At 36.6% G+C, this 21,231-nt stretch overlaps 1 protein-coding gene and 1 pseudogene across 1 annotated transcript in view; one reads left to right on the forward strand and one right to left on the reverse strand.

Moving 5' to 3' along the window:
• SNX4 (sorting nexin 4) overlaps positions 1 to 21,231 on the forward strand; it is a 61,552-nt gene that overhangs the window by 1,748 nt on the left and 38,573 nt on the right. Inside the window, exons 2-5 of the mRNA XM_063101813.1 lie at positions 13,583 to 13,704; positions 17,870 to 18,005; positions 18,081 to 18,230; positions 18,711 to 18,758. Of these exons, the coding sequence (XP_062957883.1) occupies positions 13,583 to 13,704; positions 17,870 to 18,005; positions 18,081 to 18,230; positions 18,711 to 18,758 (456 nt within the window). The remainder of the gene's footprint in view (positions 1 to 13,582; positions 13,705 to 17,869; positions 18,006 to 18,080; positions 18,231 to 18,710; positions 18,759 to 21,231) is intronic.
• LOC134361354 (large ribosomal subunit protein eL33-like) lies at positions 15,794 to 16,123 on the reverse strand (annotated as a pseudogene).

A 21,231-nucleotide genomic window follows, 5' to 3' on the forward strand; every position in this document is an offset into this window, starting at 1 on the left:
TTTTGGTGCTGAATAATATTCCATTGTCTGGATATACAACAGTTTGTTTATTCCTTAACCTATTGAAGGACATCATGGTTGCTTGAATGTTTTGGTGAATTTGAATAAAGCTGCTGTAAACATCCGTGCACAGGTTTTTGTGTGGACATAAGTTTTCATCTCCTTTGGGTAAATACAAAAGAGTGCAATTGCTGAATTGTATGGTAAGATATGTTTTTTGTGAGAAACTTCCAACCTGTCTTCCACAGTGAGTATACCATTTTGCCTTCTTACCAGCAACGAATATGAGTTCTTGTTGCTCCACATCCTTGTCAGCATTTGGTGTTGTCAGTGTTCTGGATGTTGGCCATTCTGAAAGGGTGCGTAGTGGTATCTCATTGTTTTAATTTGCTTATCCCTCATGACAAGTGATGTGGAACATCTTTTTATATGCTTATTTGCCATCTGTATGTCTTTGGTGAAGTGTCTTTGCCCATTTTTTTAATTGGATTGTTTTTTTTCTTGTTGTGGAGTTTTAGCTTTAAGTTTTCATTTCATTTTTTTGTAGATTCTAGAATTATTTGCAGAGTTGTCAGGATCTCATATTAAGTATGAGAGAAGTGTGTGTATTCTGTAATGTATAAATTTGGCCCTCACATGATTTGCTTTTTATGTATGTCCCCACCTGTAACTTAATTTTTCTGTTCTCTCTGTTTAATAAGTTTTATCGTGAAGTGTATCTTTAATGCAAACAAAGCCTTCACAAAATAATTATCAATTCCTTCCCTCTACCACAGGGGTAACTGGTATTCTGAATTTTGTATTAATAATTCTCTTGCTTTTCTTAATAATGTTACTATATGCATTGTTAAACAATTTATTGTTTAGTTTTACTTGATTTTGAATTTACATAAATGAAATAATTTTTCTATAACTTCCTTTCTTTTGGGATTCATCTAAAATGTGTCTTAGTTCATTTATTTTCATGGCTGTATGTGGTATGCCATTTTATAGATATCGTCTATGTATGATTTATCTGTTCTTCTGTTTAAGGGTTTTTAAAAACTTTTTAAAGAAATTTTTGCCATTTTTAGAAATTACTACTACCATGAACTTCCTCTTACATATATCTTAGTGCAAATGTCCAAGAATTGAGTATAAATTTAGGAGTGGAATTGCAGGATTGTAGGGTATAGCATGTTTATCCCTAGTAGGTAGTGCCAAATTGTTTTCCAAAGTGGTTATACCAGTTTATACTCCTGTCAGTGGTGCCTGATGTTCTGTATGCTTACCAATATTTAATATTTTCATACTTTAAAATATTTGCCAATCTTGTAGGTATGCTCTCTCTTTTTCTGTTCAAGCTGTTTTAGGGTGTTTCAAAGGGCAAGAATCATATCTTTTTTTGGCTGCACCATGAGGACCTTAATTTTGATTATGATGATAAAACTTTGGTAATTATTTGTGAGAGCCATTAGATATTTAATAAATAGAAAACTATTGCTTTGCCTCACATGGATTTATCACCTCTCTTCCCCTGGGTGAGGGAGCCACAAAAAGGATTACTCAAAGCCCATTTCTTCTGAGCAGTGAGAGACCCCGAAGGGGTTAATTTCCTGGAACCCTCAAGGGAAAGGCATTACTTCCTTTGGAAATTAACCACGAACTGGTGTTCTCTCCCCGCATTTATTCTCCAGACCAGGAAGTTACAGGAAAAGAACATAGGTAGGGTTATGGCTAAGTATAGTTTAATAATAGAGGCTGGTAACATCAGTGAAACAAGCAAAGTGACAATTCATAAGCAATTTGCAAAAGGTTGAGTGATCCACCAACAAAAGCTTGATCTTAGCAAACACTTTTTCCCTACAGCAGTTTCCCCAGTATTTTACATATCAGTCAAGTAACTTGTCTGTCCTTGAGCCAGCAACTTTGCTGTGTTACAAAGACTTTAGCCTGAGGAAAGTTTCCTGTCTTTTGCAAGGTTAACATTTCTATATGTAATTCCAAAAGGTTAGGCTAATGAGACTACAGGGCTTTGGAAAATAGGCCCTGTGAAATACATTTCCTTTATAAATGTTGGTATACTCCACAGAAAACTGCAACTAGTGGGCTGGCCAGTTAGATCAGTGGGTTAGAGCATGGTGCTGATAACACCAAGGTCCATGGTTCCATCCCCACAACTAGAGTATAAAATCCATTTATGTTAATTTAAAAGTGATTATAAATGCTTCTTATCAATTAAAAAGCCCTGCATACATTTAATTTAAGATAACTTGAAAACCTAGAGATGCTATCATACAGTAGAAGTTGTAGTTATATACTGTTACATGACATGACATTTTTAGAAAATGTTTGTAAATATGTATTACAAGAGGCCATCTGTTAGCGACCAAAAGTTATGGGGTCTCCTGAAACAACTCCTTAATTCAGTGATTCGTAAAGAGGCACAAGCCATTTGAGCAGATATTTCAGAATCACTAGGAGTTAAACACACAGTTCCGATACACTCCTCCCCGTCCCCACCCCCCCAAAGAAAACCAAACCAAAACCCTTGACTGTGATAGCTTTATACCCTCCTTGCTGCTGATAGGAATGTGGTCTATGTAGAAGGGTAAGTTAGATTTATTTGTTGTTTGTTTGCAATGCACAATGGGATACTACTTTGCATTTAATTCTCAAAATTACCCCCAACGCATAGGTAAAGATAAGGAATCAGAGGCGCAAGTTCACAAGCTAGTCAGTAGCATGGCTGGGGTTTGAGCCCAGGTCCACTCAGTATTGAAATCAGTGCTATTTTTTTTTTTTTTTCTTTTTCTTGGCAGCTTGACGGGATTGAACCCTGGATCTTGGTGTTATCAGCACCACTCTCCCAACTTAGCTAACCAGCCAGCCCCAATGCTCTTTTCATTAAGCCGTTTTGCTTCATTAAAAAAAAGTTTTAAATAGTCTTGTAAATTGTTCCAATACTGTATTTAAAATTTTTTAGTGTAGTTAGGATTAAGTTGTAACTTTGAGAAGGAAAAAAACGGTGTAAAACGTGTTGATTTATGAAACATTTTTCACTACAAAAGTATCTATGCACATATTGTTCAGCAATGGCTAAAAGCTTGCCTAATCAGCTTTATTTTTGACTATGCAAATTGTAGGAGGCAGAGTAATTTGTACCAATTACCCTATCCTAAAAGGTAGTGGGAAAAAAGCACTGCCTAGGGTCACAAGACTCTTCTGGCTTTAAACATCACTAATCAGAATTCTTTCAGCTCTGCTGTAAACTCTTTCCGTATAGTCTCTTGTTTTTCTTTCTGTGAGTCTTCAATCCTCTTCTTTCCCATTGTCTAATTAGAAGTCTCCTGTCTTTTCCTTTTGTGCTTTTTCCCTATGAAGAAGAATGCATTCATTTTTTAAAGCTATAGTCAGTTCTATTCAAAATGAAAAAATGAGAGGGGAATCCAATCTCCAAGAAGTAGTAATTAGCAGAAGGGAGAGGAAATAGCAAGGGAATGGAGGAAAGAATAGTTCTTTTTAGGCTGAAAGATTCTATTGAGTTGGCATTTAATAGGCAGGGGTAGGGGGTTACAATGTAGTATTTGCCAGAGAACCATTGTGTGAGGAATCCGTATGTGGTTTTGTTTAGGGAGAGCACCCTAGGCCTTGGAGTGCTGAGGGGCAATGAGTTTGAGAACCTGGTGCTTAAACGTTACAATGTGCAATTAGCATCTTAACTGACTGGCAGGAGAGAACTAAGTGGAGCAGACCAGAACTGCCAGTAAGGTTTGAGCATTCTGTGGGTGAGGATAGCATAAGAAAGGAAGAGGGGCTGGCAGGTTAGCTCAGTTGGTTACAGTGACGTGTTGTAACACCAAGGTCAAGAGTTTGGATCCCCTTACTGGCCAGCTGCCAAAAAAGAAAAAAGAAAGAAATGTTGGTCACAACCCACCAAATTGATTTTGTGAATCATGAATGTATTGTTACTGTTTGGAAAATTGTTCTGACTTATATATTGTTTTATTTTAAATAAAAATTAATGTTTACTGAATGTGCTGTTATTTAAGAAGTATTTTACAGGAAAAATAGCACAAGGGAAAGGTCATGTGTTAGAACCTTTTTTTTTTTTTTTTTTTAAAGATGACCGGTAAGGGGATCTTAACGCTTGACTTGGTGTTGTCAGCACCACGCTCTCCCAAGTGAGCTAACTGGCCATCTCTATATAAGGATCCAAACCCATGGCCTTGGTGTTATCAGCACCACACACTCCCAAGTGAGCCACAGGCTGGCCCTCCTATTTTTTTCTTTAGTTACTGCTATGTACTGAAATTTTTTTTTTTTTTTTGGTGGCTGGCCAGTATGGGGATCTGAACCCTTGACATTGAATGTTTTTGTGCCCCCCGAATTCATATGTTGAAAGCTAACCTCCAAGGTGATGGTGTTTGGTAGTGGTGAATTTGAGAGGTGATTAGGTCATGAGGGGGGAGTGGGATTAGTGTCTTTATATCAGACCCCAGAGAACTCCTTTCCCCCTTCTACCATGGGAGGACACTGTGAAACACTCTAGGGTGTCTTTTGTGTAACCCAGAACAGAAACCAAAATAAGTATAAAATATAGTAGAATAAAATCAACTAAAAATGAAGCCAGTTAAGATAATAAATGCAAATGCTTTAAAATTCCTGTGATAAATAAGAGAAAGACTTATAACACAAGGTCTAAAAATTATAAAAATGGACAAATACAAACACAAATACAACAAACTGAGATTAAGAGAAACCAGTATAGCATCAGGCCAAGCAGAGAATTGGCAATCAGGAAAAAAAGTTTACAGACCATAATTCCTTTGGTTTTATCCTCTGTAATGATTTGGAAGGCATGTATCTTTGCTTTTTCTTCCCCAAAACATAACTGAGACAAAATTATTTATGTAGTGTTATGGCCGTATTTTAAAAATTTGAAATAATCACATATTTGTAGAAATAATCTCAAATTTATAAACAAGTACAGTACAAAGACCATTTTTCTCCCTGAACTGTTTGAGAATAAGTTGCCAACACAATGTTGCCTCATCTCATCCCCAAAACCTTTAGCATATATTTCAAGGGGAAACAAGGACACTCTCCTATGCCACCCAAAATCAGGAAAATAACATTGATAAATGACTACTATCTAATCCTCAGACTCTTTAAATTTTGCCTTTTTTTTTTGAAGATGACCGGTAAGGTGAGCGAACCGGCCACCCCTATATAGGAACCGAACCAGTGGCCTTGGTGTTATCAGCACCGCACTCTGCCGAGTGAGCCACGGGCTGGCCCTAAATTTTGCCAGTTTTACCAATAATGTTCTTCAGAGCAAAAGGATTCAGTTCAGACTCTCTTATTGCATTTAGTTGTATTGTCTCTTTAGTTTCCTCCAATCTGCACGTTTCTGTTTTTACGTTTGTGACCTTGACCCTTTTGAAGATTAATGACCAGCTATTCTATAGAATTTTCCTCAATTTGGGTTTGCCTAATCCTCATGATTAGATTCAGGTTATGCATCTTTGGCAGAAATTGCCACTGGAGCATGCTGTATTCTTCTAATTGCATTTTTCACTTTGCACGTGATTTCACTTTGCTCCAGTACTTTGATCACATATCTGCCAGTCTTCTCCAATATTAAAGTTACCCTTTTTCCCTTTGTAATTAATTTTGTGTTGAGTGTGTTCTTTTAACAATTGTGATATCAATGTGTTATTCTTGGCAGTGTTCTGTGCTTTAATGTTGACAGTATATCATTTACCAGTTCTGCTGGTATTACCGTTGTGTGTCTGTTTTCATGATAGCTGATTTTATGATTTTTTTTTTTTCATCTTTCATCATTTCACTTTTTTTTCTTTTTCCTTAGCATTCCGGGAGAGTTTCCCAACTATGTCATCTTCTTACTGATTTGGTGTCTTGCAGTGTCAGTTTTAGTACCCAGAATATTTTATTTTTGTTATTTTATTTTTTCTTTCTTTCTTTCTTTTCTGAGTTATTTCCGTACATTGGTCTGCTTGATGTGGGGCTTTCATTGAAATGATAAACTTTATATTGTTAATATATTTTCTTTATGCGTGATTTAAACAAGGTTAAATAAGTCAAATACTATAAATAGACATTCTAAGTTTTTTAATCTACAATCCTAGAAGTTGATGTTTTCAAGTTAGCCTTCATTTTGGTTTTAATCTTAAAGAAACCACAGACAGACAGTATAGTGCGTTGCCAGGGTTAAGAATTTGTCATGTGAACTACTTGAGCTCAGGCACCTTGTCTCGGTTATCTTTCCGTCCCTAATGATTGGCGTTATAGATACTCAATAAATATCTATTTATTGAATTCATAGTTTCTTATTGTTCCTTTTATAACAATTACCTGCTTTATGTTTATGTTTACTTTTACTATCTTAACTGTTTGCAACATTTTAAAAACTTAAAATATTTTCATTCATTGAATTGGAAACAAAATATTTTATCAGCCTTTTCAATATGTCCTTTTTCCACATTTACATGGTCTTAGGTAGTTATTTAGTCTTAATTCAGGTATAAAGCAGTGGTTCATACATGAAGCATCTATGTTTGGAACATTATTCCTTTGATTGTGGGTATAGTATCTATAGTATCACTCTTTCTTTAATGATATTCTTTGCTCTGAGAAGTCTACTTCGTCTGTTTGTTTTTTCTTATTTATTTGTTTAATTTTATTGAATCATAATTGATTATACATATTTTTGGGGTTCAGCATTGACATATGTTGATCAAATGAATATTATTAGCATATATATTATTACAAATAGTACTTATTCTTTATGTCCCTTATCCAATCTTTCCCCATCCCCCTCTCCTTCCCCCTCCCCCTCACACCTCTGATAACCCTAGATTTCTTCTCTTCTGAAAGAGCAACAGTTTCTCTGTTGATTTGTTGCCTAGATGATCTGTCCAGTGCTGAAAGAGGTGTGTTCAGGCCCCCCGCTATTACAACAGAGTAGATGCTTCTTCTATCACTGTGGAATGGGCTTTGTGGAGAGAGACATCCTCTTCTTTTCTTTGGTCTCTGCTGGTGACTCTCCTTGTGTCAATGCACTCGAGTGGCTGGTGAGCCATCTGCATGGTGATTGTGGCATCTAGCCGCTTTTGTGGCAACTGTGGCTATTGTGGTGGCTGTGGTGGGCCACCTACATGGAAGTGGTGTTTTTGGTGTACTCCTTGCCTGGTTGTTGGCAGAGGGGTCAGTCCCCTTCCGGTTCCATGCCTCAGGACCCTGGGTGGGCCCTGTGGCAGCAGCGACATGCCTGGTTGTGGGAGGAGGGGTTAGTACCTGGCTCCATCTCTTTTTACATTCTAAGTTGTTATGGAGCAGTTGGGTGGGAGCGAGAGAGTGGAAGAGGGAAGGAAATAGGGTGGGAGAAGGAGGAAGGAGGGGGGACATGGTTGAGGCCTGTGGCACCCCCTCACTACTACAGGGGAGACCAGGGAGCTTCCAGTGGTGGCTTGGTCATTGTTGGACTGAATGCAGATGTCAGGGAGGTGTGGCTGAAGTCCTCAGCCCCCCACTGCCCCAGCTCAGGAGACCAGGGTGTTTCCTGCAAGTGGCTTGGTGGTCGTCACTGGGTTGGTTGCAGGTGTGGGGGAGCGTGGCCTAAGCCCTCGGTACCCCACCACCCTGGTTTGGGAGCCTGGGGCACTTCCTGTGGCAGCTCAGTGGTCTTCGTGAGGCTGGTTGTGGGTGTCAGGGCAGCATGACTGAGGGCCCTGGCCCTCCCCTCTCTCTGGCTTGAGGACCCAGGGGGCTTCTGGTCCTTCTAGATTTTATAGGTGTTCTTTGGTGAAATGAGACCTTTACCAGTTAATATCAAACTTTTTCTCGGGTCTGTGGGTATTTTGTTTTTTCTTTCAGTTCTGTGTTGGATTATTCACTGTTTCCACTACTTAAACTCTGCACTGGAACTAATTTGTTGTCCTTTGCTTGCTTCTAAAATGAGGGAACTTCTTGTGGGGACCAGCATGAGCCCCATAGTTGAGCTAAATTGCTGCTGATTCCCTGGGGAAGACTTTTTGTGCAGCTCAGATTTTAATGGTAGGTACGTCTGGGTCTCATAAGATCTGGTACACCTGGGTTGTGTAGAAACTCTGGTCTGGACCTAAGTCTTTTCAGCAAACTGCTCCCTATGCAGTTCTGTATTCCTGACCAGTCTATACAGAGGGGGGCCTCTGCTGATTGGAGGGCAGATCAGCTGTCCATGCTGTGCCCCAGTGTTCCCCCAGTGGGCCCATCTCCCCCACCACCTGCACTCCAAACACTTCCTGTGGGGAGGGCCATACGCCAGTCCCTTACGATGACTCATCAACCTCTGAGTGGCTCCTTTTTTCAGTTGTTGTGGCTCCTTATTCCTATGTGGGTCTGCGGGAACCCTGTTAGTGGTCTTTCTGGTCTGAAGTCTGCCAAGGCCCTCTTCTCCCCTGCCGCCTCCAAGCAACTTCATAGGAAGGGCACAGCAGCAGCTTTTGCCAGCTCTTGCTCCATGTGCTCACCAGGGCCAGCCTTGAAGGAGAAGTCCTTTCTTTTTCTCACTGTGGCTTCTCCTGCATTCATGAATTCTGTGAGTCTCTTCTTCCTGAACTGTAGTGGCCCCAGCTTGGCTGTCATTGCTTTTTTTTTTTTTTTTTTGGCAGCTGGCCGGTATGGAGTTCCAAACCCATGACCTTGAGATTATAAGGCTGCGCTCTAACCCACTGAGCTAACCGGCTAGCCCTGTCATTGCTTTTTAATAGTTGTAAATTAGTTTATTTGTGGGAGAGAGTGATGTTGGGGACCATCTGTTTTGCCAACTAGACCAGAACCAAGAAGACCACTTTGAATGCATCTAGAATATTGTCTCTCTCTTTAAAACATGTTCCTGGTCTCATCTGCCAGTCATCAAGCCATTCCATCTCTAAATCTGTTGAATGTGTCCTTTTAGCAATTATGATATCAGTTGCGTTATTCTTGACACTGTTCTGTGCTTTAATATTGACAGTGAGCACTTTTATATCATCTACCAGTTCTGCAGGTATTATTGTTGTGTGATTATTTTCATTCTTTAGTTTTTATGATAGTTGCCTTTTTTTTTTTTTTTTCCTTTTTTGTAATGGGTGGTGTGACAGGGTAATTCATGACTCGTATGCTTTATTTTTTTATCTCGGGAGATAATTTGCTTTATCAGTATGTGCTGTCAGAATTCAGGGAATTTTTCACTGGAGCAGATGGTGGTAAATCAAAATGCTTGGCTGTGGGCCTAAAGGCATTGAATATGTGTATCTCAGCCAATGAGGGCTTTATAATTTTGATGTTGAGTGGCTTGTGCTTATGTAATTTCTCGAGTTTTCTTTTACTTGAATGATTTCTGTCTAACTTATTTTCTCTCCTAGTACAAAGATAGACAAGTCATACTTTATAAAAATGCCTTGTTTGATGACTGAGTGATTTTTTAAAAAATCTTCTTTTAACATTTTTACCTTCTTCTGCACTTTTTTGTACATTTTGGGAGAGCTCCCTAAGAGTGTCATCTTTTTTCAGCATTGATTCAATGTCTTGCACTGTCACATAGGTTTAATTTTCTGTACATAACATGAGTTTTACTGTAGTTTTTTTCTTTTACCTTTTGCGGCATCCATATTTCTACTTAAATCTCTCCTTTACAAACTGCTGCAAATTGTAATACCATACAACGTTTTTATTAAAACCCACCTCTGAATTTTGACAGTGTGCAGGAGAAAAAAAGAAAAAAAGCTGAATCATAGCAGTTATACATGGTCTCATTTTCTCTTCCTTGTTTAGACTGGAATTACTTTTGGTATATTCTAGACCTTTCCTCAGCGATACACTTCCCACACATATAGCCTGTGAACAGCTAGTGGTGTGTTTATTGTTCTTTGTGTTCCTTTGGTATAGACCTGGGGATGTTCTAGTGGGAAAAGAAAGGAATCTGCTTTTAAACCCTCTTTCAAGGGTGGAGCCTGTTAATTACTGTCAAAAAGTTTATGCAAATTTCAAGTTAATATAAGATGATTCTTTTTTTTTTTTTTTTTAACTTCCTGCTGAAAATCTTACCTTCTGGCATACGTACAGATGTACAGTATTTTAGTTGTGCGAGAGAGAGAGAGGTTTGATTTTGGTTAAACCATAAAGATATCAATATTGAGGATCATTCCTCTTTGTATAATGTGGATTTTTTTCCCAATTTATTTCATTGTGTTAAAATATACATAAAATTTATCAACTTTAAATACATAGTTCAGTCAAGTACATTCACATTGTTGTGCAGCCAACTTCCCGCACACTTTTCATCTTGCAAAACTTAAACTCTAGCTCCATTAAACAACTACCCGTTTCCCACACCCCCAGCCCACCACTATTCCACTATCTGTCTTTATGATTTTGACTATTTTAAGTATCCCATATAAATGGAATCATACAGTATAAGGGTACTTCAAAAATTTTGTGGAAGAATAGAATTAAAAGATAATATTCTTTCCACGAACTTTTAAAGTACCCTCATATTTGTCTTGTTTGTGACTGGCTTGTTTCACTTAACATAATATTTTCAAGGTTCATCCATGTTGTAGCATATCTCAGAATTTCCTTTCTTTTTAAGACTGAGTAATCTATTGTTTGTGTATACCAGATTTATTTTTTATCCATTCATCTGTCAGTGGACACTTGGGTTGCTTCCACATTTTAGCTATTGTGAATAATGCTGCTATGAACATGAGTGTACAAGTATATCTTTGAGATCCTGCTTTCATTTATTTTTGGTGTACACCCAGAAGCAGAATTGCTGGACCATATCATAATTCTGTTTTTTAATTTTTTAGGAACTGTCATATTTCCACAGCAGCTTTTCCGTTATATATTCCTATCAGTGCACAAGGGTTCTAATTTCTTAACACACTTGTTATTTTCTAGGTCCCCCCCCACAGTAATCGTCTTAATGGGTGTGTAATGGTATCTCATTGTATTTTTGATTTGCATTTTTCTAATGATTAGTGTAGTGGATTGAATTATGCACTCCCCAAAAACTCATTGAAGCTTGAATTGTGTCCCCCAAGTTTTGTGTATTAGAAACTTAGCCCCCACTGTGACTTTGAAAAGGGGGGGAAAGCCTATTGTGGTAATTGAAAGGTGGAGCCTTAAAGAAGTGATTGGATTGTAGGACTCTGCAGTAATGAATAGATTAAAAATGGTGGTCAAGGGCATGGTTCTGAGGGCTTTAAAAGAAGAGGAGAGTCTGTTTTTTTCTCTCTGCTTTCTCTGCTTCCACTGTCTTGCAGTGTGAGACCCCTGGGTCACTGTTGCCACCACCAGATGGACTTTGGGCTTCCCAGCTGTCGGACTGGATCACAGACCCTTCTACTACTCTGTCCTGTGCAGGTCCTGAGTTAGGTAGTCGAAAGAAAGAATGAGTAGCCTCAGGCAAAGTAGACATGCTTTATTTTTAGATGCAAGCTTTGCCAACCAGTGGTTCAGAGCCACTGCCTTCCATATCAAAGGGTACACAAAAATGGCAATGGGCCAAAAGGGTACCCGGGTGCACATGGGCACTAACTCTACTCCCATACAACTTGTTTATAAAGGATGTGCTGAATCATACCCAGCAGGATATGAGGCAAGGGGGCGTGACCAAACCAACTCCACTTTCCTCACACCAGCCTTAGAAACTGTAAGCAATAAATTTCATTTTCTTTACTAATTACCCAGTCTCAGGTATTCTGTTATAGCAACACAAAATTGACTAATACAGTTAGTGATATTGAATCATTTCATGTACTTATTGGTCATTTGTATATCTTCTTTGGAGATATAATCTATTCAAGTCCTTTGCCCATTTTTGAATCAGATTGTTGTTGAATTTTGGGAGTTTTCTATAAAGTCTGGCTATTAATCCATTATCAGACATACGATTTGCAAATATTTTCTCCTGTTTTGTGGATTGCCTTTTTACTCTGTTAATACCGTCTCATGAAGTACAAAATTTTCTAATTTTCATGAAGCCCAATTTGTCTATTTTGTCTTTTGTTGCCTGTGCCTTTTGTGTTGTATACAAGAAATCATTGACAAATCCAATAGTGAAGCTTTTGCCCTGTGTTTTCTTCTGAGTCTTACATTTAGGCCTTTGATCCATTTTGAGTTAATTTTTGTATATGGTGTTAGGTAAGGGTTCCGTTTCATTCTTTTGCATGTGGATATTTAGTTTTCCCAGCACTATTCATTGAAAAGACTGTCCTATCTTCATTAAATGGTCTTGGCACTCTTGTCAAAAATCAGGCTGTCTGTTTAGCTCAGTTGGTTAGAATGTGTGGCTTTTAACAGCAAGGTCAAGGGTTCAGAACCCCCTACCGGCCAGCTGCCAAAAAATCATTTGACCATATATGCAAGGGTTTTTTTCTGGGCTGTCTATTCAATTCCATTGGTCTATATGTCTGTCTTTATGCCAGTACCACATTGTTTTGATTATTGTAGTTCTAGTGGTTTTGAGATCAGGAAGTGTGAGTTCTCTAGTTTTGTTCTTTTTTCAAGATTGTTTTGACTATATGTGTTCCCTTGAAATCCCATATGACTTTTAGGATGGGTTTTTCTATTTCTTCAAAGAATGTCATTGGGATTTTGATAGGGATTGCTTTGAATCTGTAGATTGCTTTGGAGTAGTATTGACATTTTAACAATATTAAGTCTTCCAACACGTGAACATGGGATGTGTTTTTATTTATTTCTGTCTTTAATTTCTTTCAGCAATGATTTGTAGTTTCATTATATAAGTCTTTTACCACCTTGTTTATTTATTTATTTATTTATTTATTTATTTATTTATTTATTTTGTCGTTTTTTCGTTACCGGCACTCAGCCAGTGAGTGCACCGGTCAGTCCTATATAGGATCCGAACCCGCGGCGGGAGCGTCGCCGCGCTGCCAGCGCAGCACTCTACCAAGTGCGCCACGGGCTCGGCCCTACCACCTTGTTTAAGTCAATTCCTAAGTATTTTTTCTTTTCGATGCTATTTTAAATGGAATTGTTTTTGTAATTTTCTTTTTAGATTGTTGATTGTTAGTGTACAGAAACACAACTGATTTTTGTGTTTACTTTATGTCCTGCTACTTTACTGAATTACTTTACTGAATTCTGGAGCCTATGAAGTTGCAACCTTCATAGGCTCCAGAGTTCCCAAATATTTACATCAGACAGTCTGCTAGTGCTGTTGTTGTCTGTGTGGGAAGACAGATTCCTGGTGTTTCCTACTATACTATTTTCCCAGAATCTTCTGTGTATAATGTGTTTTTAAGATTTTTTTTTCTTATGCATTTCTGTATAGATTTATTTTTGGTTATTTATATGAGTTGTCTAAATTTTAATAATTAAATGTGTGGTATTGGTTACAGTAGCTCTGGGAAAGTTAATTTTCACAGTATGTTGATAAGAAGAGGTTGTCATTTACTGCTGTCATCTTGCAACTCAAGAAATATGAGAAAGTATTGTGAAATATGTACATAATGGGTTTTGTTAAAATGGCTGGGGTTTTTCAATACCATCTTAAAGGTTTTTTGTTGTTCCATTTATTTTTATTCAGATGACAGAAAATAATTTTTGGTTAAAGAAGATGGAAATCAGTGTTTCAGAAGCAGAAAAGCGAACTGGAAGAAATGCCATGAACATGCAAGAAACATACACGGCTTACCTCATTGAAACAAGGTGGGTGGTGAGAATTAGGCCTAGGTTTAGATAGAAAGCTTTTTCTGGTAGCTGTTGATGCAAACTCTGTTGTGTAACAGAATTGTTTATAGGTCATTATTTTTTTAGGGATTGATTTTGTTTCTTTATTATTTGTCTCTTTACTTTTTAATAGGTAAACAGCTGTGTCTTTTGCTGTGGTAGTCTTGGTATCTATTCTAATATATTTGTTTTGGGGGAGAGGGAAGGTTAGTGGAATACTTTCAGAATCTAGAATGTTACTTGACACATACTTTGGAGTTCTTGGTCTTAGAATTTCTGTGCAATTTTGCAAAAGGATACCAGGTTCTTGAGAGTGTATGAAGTGAACCTAGGTATGTCGAGATGGTTAATAAAGAATTTTAGGAGTAGAGAATAAAGCCTAGGTCATTTTGGGATAGTTGGGAGTTACAGAGAAATTAACAGGAAGAAAAATTAATTGAGATTAGTGCTTTAGACTACAGGGTAAAATAGAAAAGACAAAGTTAATCATGGAGTAAGAAATCAAAACTCACCAGGAAAATTGTCTTTTAACCCATAAGGAAAAAGTTAAAGTAATTAGAGTTGTTTTGCCTACAGAAAAGGAAAGGAAAATTCAGTTTATTGTTGCCAGTTATAAACAGCTTATATAAAAAATGTACTATTTTCTGTCTGCAAGAACTGTCCAGAAATGCTTTCAATTAAACAAATAGATAAGAATTTTTTGATAGCCAGTGGAATAAAATAATAGAACTACCAAACCAAGTTGAATAAGTGTTATAACCATTTTTAATGTTAATACTCTTTTAAGAAAAAAAACTATTAAACCCACCATTTTTGTAGGCTTTATTAAAATTCACTGAGTTTGCCATAAGCTGAAACCTTGTGACTTTTCAGGACTTCTTCAGGTCTGTGGTCCTATGAAAGTTAAAATCTTGGTGAAGGTTACAGACAATTTTTTTTTTTTTTTTTTTTTTTTTAAAGATTACTGGTAAGGTGATCCTAACCCTTGGCTTGGTATTGTCAGCACCATGCTCAGCCAGTGAGCTAACCGGCCATCCCTATGTAGGATCCGAACCCGTGGCCTTGGTGTTATCAGCACCGCACTCTCCCAAGTGAGCCACAGGCTGGCCCGACAGACAATTTTGAAAACTCTCTTAATAAGTATAGTTTTCCTTCCTCCACTTAAAAAGAATGAAATAAAGAAAAGAATCTTCTGCAAACAAGAGAAAATTTGTATACAATAGGAATTTTAGGAAAAAAGAAGAGTAAGGTGGCTCTTTTTAAAATTGGGTCATTCTGTGACATACATACGTACGTGTATGTGTTACAGAGATCTGTAAGGTTATTTTTTAAAAAATTATGGTCCCATGAGAAGGTTTTTGCTTCTGTTTTTAAATTAAATTAGCCACTTAAAAACCAGTACTTTAGAAATTAGTATTAGCTCTAGCTTTCTAAATGAATTAAGTTTAAAATTAAAAAAGAAGGGCTGGCCAGTTAGCTAAGTTTGTAAGAGCACGGTGTTATAACACCAGGGTCAAGGATTCAGATCCCTGTACCAGCCAGCCACCAAAAAATTAAAAAAAAAAAAATTACAAAATTAAAGTATAGGAAAAAAGATGGTTTTGATATGTGTCTATTTCTTCACCCATTTGAGCAATGAAATTAGGTATTGATTACTTTTATTGCTGAAAGAGAACCTTGATTTGGATAATCTGGAATAATGTATTTGTTTACTCTTGACTTTGAAATTAAGAGTATTATTCATTGTTTTTTCCTTAGTCCAATTTAATTTCAAACTGGAAGTTTGAAGTGACCATACATGAGTAATAGCTAGACTCTAAAGAAATATTTAAGTGGATCATCAATAAAATTTGTGGTACACAAAAAGAGTATTGAGTCAACATTCACAATTGCATTTCAATATAAATTTTGTTTAAAACAGTGGGTCTTATGCTTAAAAATACAGAGAAATCAGCTGGGAAATTTATTAAATTGGAGGGTTTTGGGTGGCATCCAGGAATTTACATTTCCTTTTTTGTTTTTCCCCCAAGAATACACATCCACTTTTATTTATTTACTTTTCATTCATTTAAATCCTTGAGGGGTACAGCATCACACAGATTCTGTGTCCAGTGGCCTTAGCAGGAAGATTGCTTCGGAATTTGGCATAAACCATGCCATTATTTCTGTGTGTATGAATTACCTTTCTCCAGATTATCTGGTTTTGTTTGGTTTCCTTCCAGAAGTCACTGTGTTATTCTTTGCTTATACACTTAAGCTCATCTCTTGCCCAAGTAGAATTCAGTTTCATTTTGGGCATAAACACCTTCAGTTTTAAGAAGAGCTGTGTGCTACCTTTGGTTCCTCAGATCCTGCTATAGCCAGCAAAAAGGGCCTTGGACCACAGCCTTTCAGACATATTTGCCATTTAGAAGTCCTATTCCCAGCAGGCCTCCATGGCTACGTTTTTTATTTAAAGCTCCGGGTGTCCAGATGGGCCATGGACCATGATTTTAATTGTTATCTTTTAAAGTACAAAAGCTTTACATCTTAAGATAGACAAATTTATTTCTTTTTTCTTTATGATTTGTGTTTTCACTGTCTTAAAAAATTCTTGCCCTACCCCCATCACATAGACATTGAATTTGAGAAATACTGATTTTGAATAGATTATTTTGTAAGAGTAATATCCTTAAGATTAACTGATCTTCAACAACCACAATCCTCAAATTTCTTCATTTTTTCATGTAGTATTCTTTCTGTAATTCAGTGTTATAGACAATTGTGGACAATATGAGTATTATTGAGTCTTCATATTAACTAAAATTTGAATTTTTATAATGTAGCTTATCTACCTACCTTTTGAATATAGGTAGAAAGGCCATTTAGCAATTGTCTATAGTGTGATAATTTAGCAGGCTAAGATTGAGTAAGGCTGAAGTCACTGGTTTTTAATTCCCCCAGAGGTTTTGTGTCTGTTCCTGTTCATAGACTATTATATCTTTTAAAATAGGTATAAGAAGATGTCTCTTTTAGAACAGGAATGCCTCAGTGGCTTGAGAAGCAGTATGCTGTCGTTACTTATTTCTTCCAATTCCTAAAACAGGGCTAATGATAATATCTACTTTGTTATGAGGGTTAAATTAAATGTTGCCTTAAAACAATTATGTGCTATTGAGTATTTGTTGAATGATTGGATAAATTGGTAGTTTGGGGGTCCAGTGAAAGCCTTCTCTATGCTTTTAGTCAATTCCTAATGACCAGACTGTGCCTAGAGACTTAGGACCCCCCCCCCCCCCTTTTAAAATATACTTACGCAGGTCTTCTACCAGTCTTACAGGTGTCCTGCTTAGAGGCTTTATTTGTCTACTTATTAGCAAGGTGTGGGGTTTTTTTGTAGTTATTTTAAATAATTTGAAATTTATGTAGTCAGAATAATTTTAAATATCCCGTTTATGATTTTACTGTTAACTTTCTCCCAACTCTAAGTTGAACTTTTATGTGGATGGGACGTGGCATTGCCTGCCAGCTCTTTATAATTAAAGATAAGACTAGAGATTAATTTTTATGACTCCTCTTCACACCCTTTCAGAGTTAATTAATATTTTGCTCTTGTGTGTATTTCCTGATACCTGGATTCATTTGATTCATTTATAACCTTAATTGAGGTTCCGCGGTGTTTTGGTCTTTGTCGTCAATGCTATTGTCTCATTGTGGCAGAAGTGAAGTTAAAAATACTTTTTTTTAATGAAAGACTGAGCCAGATTTTACCATATTGTAAAATCAATTATTATACTTTGAGGCTTTTAGAATGTTCCTAATACAACTATTTCTCTTGAGTTTAAATAGGTTTTCTATAACAGAAAGAAAGGGATTAGGAGTGAGGGCTTTGGGATCAGATAGATCCGAGTGTTCTGCGCACAGATCTTCGTGATTACAGGCAGAACATATACTGTGCAACTGCTTCCTCATCTGTGAAATGGGGAAATAAATCCCAGCTTCACAGGGTTGCTGTTAGAATTAAAGAAAATACATGAAAAGTTTTTTTACTTAATATCTAGTTGATAAACATTCAGTAAATAGAGATAAATTTTAAAGGAGAATGTGTTGATGTGTGTGTATTTTTATTTCTAAAAAATCGTCCAAATGCTCTATTCCTTTTCAGGTCAGTTGAACATACTGATGGCCAAAGTGTCCTAACAGACTCCCTATGGAGGCGATATAGTGAATTTGAGTTGTTGAGAAACTACCTTTTAGTTTACTATCCACATATTGTTGTGCCACCTCTACCGGAAAAACGGGTAAGAAGTGAAATGGCTGTAATTTACAAGTATTTAGCATTGAGACTGTTCTTAATGATTGTTTTGTTTACCTAGGCAGAATTTGTTTGGCATAAACTCTCTGCTGACAACATGGATCCAGATTTTGTGGAAAGACGACGTATTGGTTTAGAAAACTTTCTCTTGAGAGTTGCTTCACATCCCATCCTTTGTAGAGACAAAATCTTCTATTTGTTTTTAACACAGGTATTTTTCTTTTATTTAGTCTTTTTAGAATATTTATTTGATTTGGGTTTTTTTTCTTTTAAACTGTGCAATGCTTATACTTAAGTATCTTTTTGGAATAGCTTTGTTAATTTATGTGCAATTTATTGGGGGTTTTTTGTTTTGAATTTCAGATTATTGGATTATACATTCTTTTGGCTAACATTTTCATACTTAGAGTACTAAAGACAGTACTTTTTGGTATCACTTAAATGATATCAAAATTAGTCTTTAGGTTTTTGAATCCCAGATCTGTAAAATCTTGGGTCCACCTTTTGGTAATCTTTTGGAATCTGCATTGTATTTTTAATTTTGAAGTGAAAAGCATTTTTTTTTAACCTTTCTCTCCCATCTCCCCTGAAATAAGAACAGAATAATACGTATTCGACTTATTTAACTTGGAATTTTTTTATGGGTTATTTTGCTTTATGATAATGATTTCTAAAATTAACTTATTTTTAGGAAGGTAACTGGAAGGAGACTGTAAATGAAACTGGGTATCAGCTGAAGGTAAGAATATTTGTATGAAATAATTTCCCATGCTCCTTTACAGTTCCCAGTATAGTGCCATGCACTTCATGGGTACTCGGTATTGAATGAGTGAGTGTTGGAAATCGGCTTTGCATCTAGTATTGTTAAGATTTTCAAAGAAGCACTGAAATTTGCTTTTGAATTGTTTAATTTTAGTTACTAATGAGACTATAATGGGCAAATTTATGAGCTTAATTCTTCTGGGAAAAGAGCATTTTGAAGCAGTAATGTAAATGTAAGCTGTAGATTTTCCCAGCAGTGTACTCATGCTTTGCATCTTTTTTTCTTCCTCTGTCCTGACCCTTCCCTCACACCTCTTCGCCCAACAACTGCTCGCTCTTTATCAGATATGAAAGACACTTTTGAAGACTTGAGCTTGGATATTCCAACCTTAGTAGACTAAAAGACAAGCCCTCGCTCATGCTGCTGTCTGTTGGGACATGGTAGTCAGTTCAAAATGGGCACAGGAGTCATTTTGAAATAGCATTTGTTAGTGATACAGACTTTTTTAGTTTTTCTACAGCTTTTCAAATTTAGTCATGAGATTGTTACCTGAAAATTGAGGAGCAGACTGGTGGTGAGATGGCCACCCTAACTCTACTCTGCTCTCCCTATCTTCCCCCAAAGAAATATAGAACAGATTCTTGCAAACTTTTTAAAGTTTTCATCTCTGGTGTAAACTGAGTAGGTAAGTAGACAAATACATAAATTGACAAAATATGTAATGTAAATTGTTAAATGATTCATGTGATAGTATAGTACCTAAAGGTCGATACAAGATGTCTAGGCAGGGAGAAAAATGGCTTCACAGTAATTTAAAAAACACCCCTTAGACGTTTATTCATTGTTATATAGGTATTTGAAATTTAACACAGAATTAACTAGAAAGATTTTTTTTTTCCTGCACAGGAAATATAATCAAGTATCTAATTCTGTCATAAACTGATTCTAATTTATGTGTATTTTGCTAACAGATGTACATGAAAAATATAGAATTTTCTTTGCCGTAATTCATCACTTTATGGTTCTCAGAGGGAATGCTGAAATTTTAGTTTAGCGATGGATTTGAAATAACTTGAGAGTCTAAAAAATGATTTATATTTTGGTAGGGTTTTCTGAGAAATAGTCCAGGGTATGTTAGAAGCTAATAATAAGGAAAAGATCGGGGCCGGCCTGTGGCTCACTCGGGAGAGTGTGGTGCTGATAACACCAAGGCCACAGGTTCGGATCCTATATAGGGATGGCCGGTTAGCTCACTGGCTGAGCATGGTGCTGACAACACCAAGTCAAGGGTTAAAATCCCCTTACTGGTCATCTTTTTTTTAAAAAAAAAAAAAAAAAAAAAGGAAAAGATAAAACTAAAACATAATTATTTTTGTGAATTCTCTTTATATAATAGAAAATTTGAAAAAAATTTGTCATTGATTTAGTCGTTAGTTGAGTCACTAGTTATCAGTGGTTGGTTTTTGAACCCAGCTTTTGGTCACGACTTTGGTGACCTAGAGAAAACACTTGCATTGCATCATTATAGAATGCTGTTTACAGAGTGCTTTGAATCTTATGTGTAGGTGTTATTTAAGTGTTTAGATAAAAAGTTTCATATTTGGGTAGCCTTTCGATAAAAACTTGGCTTTAACTTTTATGAAGTATTTGAAAGGTAATAATGTACAGTATTATTAATTCAAAACTGACTTCTGAGATGTTCAAATGAATGTAACATAGCTTACTACTGTACTTAAGAAGTACTTTGGTCCTCTCATATAGGACCCACTTAATTTTATTATAGTTATTCAGATAAATTTGACTATCTATTTTCAAGGCCACAGCGTATTTTAGCAGAAAATTGAAAAGATCTAAAAATGAATACCAATGGAGACAGGCATACTGTGACAGTAGTGACATTGGTAGCCGAGCCTGGTAGCAAAGAAAGAGGTAGCAATGGTATGAGAGTCAGACACAGCAGTATCTGTGCATTTGGCATGAGGCCAAATCCCTACACACCTGTGTAGTCCCTAGAGCTTCACTGCATTATAGGTGGGTTTAGTGTTAGTTGTTTATAGTGGTTACCTGGAGCCCTCAAGAAAAAATGGAATTATGCTTGTTATGTACTTTTAATTCAGTGTGTGGTCAGGGGACTGCGTGAATCTCAATTGTTGGGATTGTTTGTTTAAAATACTGCATTCTAGAGTTTATCCTAGACATACTAATTCCCATTAGTCTAGAACTTGACAACTATTGCTCTAAGGTGATAGAGAAGACTATTTTTAGGGAGATAATTTTAGAAATATTGCCAAAGGTTAAAAAAAATTTTTTTTTTAGAATCTAAAGCAGTAACTTTCTTATCTGAACAGCATCATTATCATATGTCCTTAGTATGTGCTAGGCACTGTATTATAATTATACTGTATTTTATTTTAGTGAGCATTGCTTCAGTACCTTTGAGGTTAGTCAG

The sequence above is a fragment of the Cynocephalus volans genome, chromosome 1, assembly GCF_027409185.1.
Source record: "Cynocephalus volans isolate mCynVol1 chromosome 1, mCynVol1.pri, whole genome shotgun sequence".
NCBI classification, from domain to species: Eukaryota; Metazoa; Chordata; class Mammalia; order Dermoptera; family Cynocephalidae; genus Cynocephalus; species Cynocephalus volans.